At 37.4% G+C, this 8114-nt stretch overlaps 1 protein-coding gene across 1 annotated transcript; it reads left to right on the top strand.

Annotated features, from left to right (window-relative positions):
• Nucleotides 1-370: 370 nt before the first annotated feature.
• RBM11 (RNA binding motif protein 11) lies at nt 371-4614 on the top strand (the record flags this gene model as incomplete). Its single annotated transcript, XM_010288369.1, has 5 exons — nt 371-533; nt 1453-1531; nt 2286-2379; nt 2962-3114; nt 4282-4614. Coding segments are annotated over 5 exons (822 nt in total), but the record flags the coding sequence as incomplete, so codon positions are not given.
• Nucleotides 4615-8114: the final 3500 nt, after the last annotated feature.

Below are 8114 nucleotides of genomic sequence, written 5' to 3'. Positions count from 1 at the left end.
ACTAGTAGCTGTACACGCACAGGATAACTTTTGCTATGAAGTCAGTAAATTAGTCTTCCCCCTTGCAGCAGCTGTCATCATGTTTTAAAAATAATAAAAAATCTGATTATTAAAGACTAAACATCACCCATGGACTGATGCTTGGTTCCCTTTTAGTGTTTGTGGAGCTCATTTTTGTTTGTAGAAGGCTCAAAATTTGAGCTTGAGGAATGTGGACAAACATTTTCAAAATTAAGTGGAGATTCTTATACTGAGAAACTTGCACTGTTTCTGACTATGGCAAAATATACATCATTATGAAACATTCAGAACAGAATGAAGTGTCAATCTCTGTTAATTTCTGTGAGAAAATAATACAAATTTCTTTCAGGCTGGACCATTAACTAAAGTGACGATTTGTAAGGACAAAGAAGGAAAACCTAAGTCTTTTGGATTTGTCTGCTTTAAGCACAAAGAATCAGTGCCTTATGCAGTAGCTTTGCTGAATGGAATCCGTTTGTATGGAAGACCAATTAAAGTGCAGTATCGGTTTGGTACGTTTAGTAGTCTCGGTGATTAAGTCTTTGTAAATTTTTTTAATAACTATTTTTGAATCCTACAGTCTTTTACAAAGCTGTTGATTTATAGTTGGAACAAATTACAGTCTGGTTTTTTTAAGGAAAAAAAACTTCTTGTGGCTTTTGCATAGGGAAGGATTCAGTCTTTGTATTTTTTGTTTACTAAGAGAATACAATAGGTTGGGTCAGAATAGCATAACTTGCAAGCCAGCTCAGAGCACGCTGTATGGAAAACATAGCAGCAACACAGGTTTTCATGCCAGATTACATTTAGGAATCAGGGTGTGACTTTCATTTGCAGTCTGGCAGGAAAAGTCAATTCAGTAAGTGCAGCAGTTATCAATTTGATTGTTTTTATACTAAAGCCACAGTTATCAGAGCTGTTGCTTTAAGTGGAAGGGATTGTAGCTCAAAGAATAGTCAAATCATGTCATATTCTTTATTTTACGTTTATAAGAATAAACCTTCTACTAAGCTAATGATCAGGCAGCATTTGCAACTCAAACATTAAGGACTCATCATGTTCCCACTAGGCACTTTGCCACTCCTTCCTGCAAAGGCTGTACAGAGCAGTTGCTGGGTTTAAGTAGGATGGCCGAGGTTCCTAAAATCAGAAGCATCTCCCAGGTCTGTAACAGAGTGGGAATTATTCTGTTCTGGATTACTTCAACAGCCCTGATTTATGCTTCTGTGAGTGAATAAATTATAAATTAATGTTTTCAAGCAGTAAAATGATGCTATAAGTTATCTGCCATAAAGTAGCACCTTACCTTTATATACTACCTTAGATATACTACTAGCACACTATAGATGACACACAACACTTTCTGTGTTTTGAATTTGTTAATTGAATAGTTGTGACTGAATAGTCATTATGCTCTTGTCTTATTTACAGGGAGCTCTCACTCATCAGAACTAAACAGCCCTACCCATGGTTTTGAGAACTATATTGACTTATATTCACCTTCATATAGGTAAAAAAGATCACCTGTAAATGAACTGTATGATTATAATTTTTAAAAAAATCTTCTTAATAAAATTAGTTGATGTGGTAGAGCAATCTTTAGACTTTTCATTAAAACAGCTGTTGCATGCTTTAATCGCGTCCTTACTGATGACTTGCAGTGGGCTCTAGTTAATTTTGACATTTGGTTGTTTAGCTTGCCAGAATTTCAGTTAGCTTGAATTTTCCATTCTTTATTTGTTCCTGCAAGATAGAGGACCATGAGAAAATATTGAAATACAGTGTTTGTACTAACAATGTTCACAGTTGTTAGGGGAAAGAAATCTGAAAATGGAGGTAATCTTTTTAAACTCCACTGACTTTATATCTGTATTTTTTGTGTGTATATTTACAAGCAGCTGTTGGGCACATATGAATGCACAGGTATAAACCTGTTATAATTGAAGTCTGAACACCCCAGATACAGTATTTTTCAGTGTTCCAACATTTTTATTTACAAATGTGACAGAACTCTCTATGGAAGCTAAACTCCCGTGGTGAAGTCCAGAACTCTTTTGCATCTGCACTTAAGTACATGTGAGGATTACTCATTAATTGAGCCTTTGTTTTTCTTGTTTTATCAATTTTTCCATGGAAGTCCAGTTGTTAATATCTCAGTTCTCCTCTTGGATATTCTCATTATAGCCCAAGAGTTAAGTCTCAGCACTCTGGTAAGCAGTATGTGGTGGATGTCTAGTCTTTGTACATTTGCTTGTTTTTCCTAGGTATCAAGAGCCTTATGGAAATCCTCCATTTCCTGTTACTCCTTTTCCAATGAACAATAGTTTACCTCATGAATACTCAGGCTTTCAAAAGATGGTGAGTTTGAGCTAAAAGTTAAAAACTTGGAAGCTTTTTTTACAAAGTTGAATGTATTCTGCATTTCTGCAAACAACAGTGCTTATTTAATGTCTCAAAATGTGGTTTAGGCTGTTAACTTTGACAGTATTAGGGCTATTTATTTTAGCACTTAAGGATACTATAATAACAGGGGATCTACCAAACCAAACTATTTTCTTACTGCAGCAATGTCTTAAAGGTATATAGCTTAGGGAGGCTAAAAATATCAGTCTACAGATGAAGCTCTCTCCTGTACTGTGTTCCAAATCAAATCCCCTTTGTGAGACAAAAATTACAACCATGCAAGCAATAGCTTCTTCATAGACAGATAATTTAGTCAGGGAAACTCTTAGCTCTTCTACTTGATTCAGAAATGCCCAGCAGAAGTCTGAAATGCCCTAAAACCAAACCTAAAACTCACCCAACAAATCCCTGCTGCCCAAGTTAGGGCATCAACAGTTTTGGCCGGAACCTTTATATGCCCCTTGCAGCTCTCACATTCATGATTTACTTCCACAGCAGTACACAGTGAGAACCTGTATTCTGCTTCCCCTCTAACAGACTCTGGCGCACTGGGCCACTCTTGTCCTAATCAATTTTGTCCGAGATATTCCACAAAGCAAGGGAAGTGGTCTCTCCAGATGGCAACCTGTGGGCCGAACACAAACTCAACAAAAACATCATGGAGCTTCTGAATATGATGAGTATGGATCAGTAGGACTGAAGAAACTCAGCATTTAATGTGAGGTACCAGCTGTGGACTGCTGCCACCCAGTCTGTCTGGGGAATGGCCAGTCCTTTGTAATGTTAGAAGGGGCGAAGTCTGGATCTGGAAATCTGGCAAGATTACTCTTGCCAGTGTCAATCTGAGGAGGAAAAGGGAGAGGGTCTGTTCCCTGTTGCATGCACTGGTGGCCCACCTTCCATCTTGCCCTCAGAAGAGCTGGTGCTTGCACAAATTTTCCCATCCCCTCCACTGTGGTGGAAGGCTCGGGAGCGAACATGTCCCCCGCTGTGCTCGCCAGTGAACCCACTCCTCAGTAATAATGCAGTACATAAACACTGAAAGACCAAATTCGGCAGACCAGCACACACAACCAACATCATCCCATTTTCTGCTTGCTAGAAGGGATGGTATTGCAGTATGTCTCCAACGATAGTTTGTTGCAGTGTCAGCAGGACACAATCTCGTCACGCATCTACCTCAACTTTGTTTGGGTGAGCCAGGCAGGTTACTCACTAGGAGTCTGCTTGCACATGTAACGTACTTGGACATGCTCCCCATCATTTTTCTGGTTACTGACAGTCAGTAGGAAGCAGCTCTTTTCTGACCTTGGTAATTCTATTTCTGTATTTGGGCTGTGCATTTTGTATGAGAGGGACTCTTGGGATACTTTAGGGACTGTAACAATAAGCTGGGCACTTACTGCGTTGTTCCAAGTACTTTGATGTATGGATTCACTGTACCTTGTTGGAATGCCTTGTCCACATTAAAATTAGTTAAACCAGGTTAAAAAAAATTGCAGATGTGCATGTCTTTGCATTAATAATAGGCACTGCAGTTACAAATGTTTATAAATTATGTAGATGAAGAAATGTAAGGAATGCCATGTTTGATTACATTACACAAGGACTAACTGGCTGTTTAATCTTAAATCAGATTACATCTGTGTTCTAACTTTGCCATGAAAAAATTGTCTGCTTTTTCCAACAATACTAATTGATATAATAAAATATATAAGCTTTATTCTCAATCATTCTGTGTTACATTCTTTTATAATTTATCAGTATTTTCATTGTATAAGCTGTAATGCATGCAAAATTAAACTCTTCAGAACTTCCTCTTTACAGTGTTAACAACTCAAGTTTCTATTTCTCTAGATGAACCATTTTTTAGCACAGCAGTACACAGTACAGAGTCCAGTGGGTCAACAATTTCCTTACTATCAGATGACTCCACCACTGCCTTCAAATTTGTCTTTTTCTCCCTATCAGAAGCAAGCTGCAAATTTAAAGTCTACACAGAGTTCTTTTGAATTGGCCCTGCCATGTTCAAGTTACTGTGAAGTGCACCAGGTGGATGAAAGCACCTCTAAAAGAAAGAGAGAACAGCAAAGCTGTGACAGTGACACTAGTATTGAGGATGACAAAATGAGACAAAAAGAACGTGACCAAAAATACAAGAAGCGCAAAGCCAAGAAAAAGATGCATTAATACTGTGTAACTGATTTCATCTTTTTTAATTAGATTTCCTATTTTTATTTAAGAGAAATTTAATCCTTCATCTTTGCACTTTATTAAAAAAGGAATGTTCAAGATTCATATTATTTTTGAAATGTGTTATGCATAAAGTATACCGATACTTTATTTAATCTCAACCTATTTGAAGAGGAAAGTACTATTTAAGGTATAAGAAACATTCAAAAAGATAAAGTTTTCCTAACAAAGGAAAAAAACCTAGTTGTTTCCCTACTCCCCAAAGAATCATGGAAGGCTATTATTTCACTAATATAGGAAATTTATGAAAGTACATATTTCAGCCATTCATGAAGTGTATGTATCACTTCCATTACTTATGGAATGTATTTTTGTGAATGGTGTAAGAATTTTCTGGAGCCACTGAAGAAGTGAGTGGGCTAGAAATTCTAAGTGTCACATCTGAGCTGTGCTCATCATTGAAGTATGTACCCCTATAACTTTTTTCTGATTTAGCTATGTTGTTACTTTCAGTTAGGATCACCTTGTACGGTTATTGGTACTGTTTTTTTCCAGTAGTAAAATTGAGGTAGAATATGGGCCATTTGCACTAACTACAAGACTTATGTATGTATCAATACTCAAATGAATGTATGTAATTTATGGCTGCAGTTAATGTACTGACTAGAACTACATTCATATATATGCATCTTTCTATAAAGTTGCTCTCTAGTGTTTTATTTGCTTATTTGAGAATCTAAATGTTAATTTTAACAAATGGATGAAAAGATTTAATGAGTATCTCATCTAATTGATAGTACAAAAGCATGAGTCAGTGGAGTTAGTGCTACCTCTTAAGAAGAAAAGTTTTTCCCTTGTTTAGCAGAGGAATAATAAACTATTTCATATCGTGATGAATCAAAGTAGTCAAATGACCTATTTTCCATCTTTTACAATGGCAACCAACAACCTATAGACAGATACACAGGTATTGTCTTATACAATACCAAGTACAGGTGAAACACTTTTAAGATCTTATTATATAAGAAAGCAAAACACCTATTTTTCAGCTACTTAATATTGCTTAAAGTTAAGTCTTCTGTTTAGACTAGAAGTAGGCTTCAAATTGAACCTGACAGTAAAAAAGGATTTTGGTTTTATTAAACTCTGTTTTCTTGGTTATAACATTGGGTTGCTTGAAAGGAGTACTCTTCATCCTTACACAGGTATTGAGAAAGAACATCCAAGTTCACCGGTTTAAAGGTGATGTGTTTTACAAGCCCAAATGAATTTCAGAAATGGAAGAACATTTACTTGCAACAATGTCTCTTTTCTCTGATAACATAAATCACAGCTAATAAAATCACTTTCTCAGGACACTGCTTTTAACTTCCCAAGTGGATTACTTCTTTTGCCTAAGAGACGTTCCTCTAACACTAGAGTATGGCACCCCTTAAAGGTCATTAGCAACTGAATTCAGCCTTCTCTGGAAAGAACTTATATAACAAAGGTTTGTGCCTTAAATGAGATTTATACCTTAGTTTTAAGAAACTTGCTAAGTCTGCCCAGTCGCTTTCCCTTTTTCCTCTCTACCCTTCTACACAAACACTTGCCCCTTGATCTATTTGGTTATTGTTTTTTCCCCACCAATAACTTTAGGACTAAGCTATGTAGATGTAATCTAACTCCTGTTAGAAGACACTGCTGGCATTATACCAGTAAGTCACAGATCACAAAACTTGCCACAATAATGGAAAAAGTTAACAAGTAAAATACACTGGATTTCTTTAAACCTGTTCCCTATGTTAAAGAAATTTAAGTATAATCAAGTAGCAGAAGAATATGTTAATGTTAGCTTAAGTTAGAAGTGAAGTTCACCAGACAAAAGAGAAAACAGATGGATGCTCAGACCAGAGTTTGCCTACAGAAAGAGAAGTTTAGGTAGGTCTATGCTAATGTGTCCTTATCAGACCTCCCCAGTGGATAGAGAAGATAATCTGTTCTACGCAATTATACCCTACAAAAGGAATGTCAAGGAGGATCATATTGCATATGGCTGATAAAATATCAATACAGTTCTTCTAAAGAAATAATTTTTCTTACCTTCTTTCTTCCCAGTCTTATTTTTCCTGAGGGAGGTGCCATTTTAACATCTCTCAATATCTGCTTAGCTAAAACTCATCAGTGTTTAAAAGAAGAAAAGCTGGGCATGTAGGAATGGCTAAAATTACTTTAGCCATAACAGAATTTATTTTGTAGGTCTGTTAACTTAAGACATCACTTTAGTCAGGGCCCTGTTGATATTTTAATTCCATTGTCACCATGTTTAGGAAATAAATGCTGGAAATACAAAAACCTTAAGTTTGGCCTTGACCAAATATTTCTTCAAACCCCTATCTGTTTCAGTCACTTCTTTATGAATATGAACTTCATGTTTTCTATGTTAGTTCTGATTCTAAATTATTGTTATTTTGTTCTGGTCTTTCACTTCCCATGCTACTGGCTGGCCACAAGACCTTGCTTTCCCTGCTATCACATAGGTCTTGCATTTAGACTTGTTTCTCTGTATTTTATTACATGGAATGCTGTGCATAGTTATTTCCATCACAATCTCCCAAACTTTGGACAAATCAGTATCACTGCAGTCAGTAATGCATTCTCATTTAAAATGGCAATGCACCAGGTCAACAAGAGTCAAACAGGAGGTGCCATATTAACTATAGAGTAAAATCAAGATACTGATTTTTATTAACTTTTGGGAAAACTTTATGTTCAGGGAAAAACACAGCAATGGAAATTGCTATTACAGCTTCCTTCCTACCTACCTTTACATTTAAATACTAGTGAGCAAGCTGTATGAAGCCTCCAAAAAGTAAAACTAGAAAATATGGCAAAGTAACAAAGGTCAAAACTTGCTTATCTGGTATGCAGTCTGCCAGAGTTCCCAGTGCTGCAGCAGCCTGGTTCCAGAGACAGGCCAGAGTTTCAGCTGCCAATCCCAGGCGGCGTAGTTCTGTTGATGGCAAGCATGTGCTTTTAAAAGTTTTATCCAAAAGTGTTTTAAGTTGGATCTGTTCAGCAGCAACAGCACTGTGTTGCTCCCGTTTAAGCGGGAGGCACGGCTGGTGTCACGAAGCAGCTTGACCTGTGGCCTCCAACTCCAAGACAGAAGTACTGTTGTCGTCTGTCATTTTCTGATGCTCTAGTAAAACTTCTGGTAGCACACATTCATTCAGCTACGAGCTAGCTAAAAAAGTTTTTTTTTATACTTTTAGTTACAAGATAGGATACACACACCCCACTCCCCCTCCTGCCCTCTCAATTTTACTTGAATGCTGCCCATTAGTACAACACTCATCGGGCCTGTCCTTAAATGACACCAACGAGACGAAATCACAGGCAGACCCTGCCCTCGGCGGCTGCAGGTCGCGTTTTTAGGGCACAGAAGAGCCTTTCACCACCGGCTCTGCGGCCGCGGGGATAGCGCCTCGTACGGCCCGGCCTGTCTGGCAGAGCTA

This window comes from Phaethon lepturus, unplaced genomic scaffold (assembly GCF_000687285.1).
Source record: "Phaethon lepturus isolate BGI_N335 unplaced genomic scaffold, ASM68728v1 Scaffold47865, whole genome shotgun sequence".
NCBI lineage: Eukaryota > Metazoa > Chordata > Aves > Phaethontiformes > Phaethontidae > Phaethon > Phaethon lepturus.
This window is presented reverse-complemented; position numbering and strand designations above follow the sequence as displayed.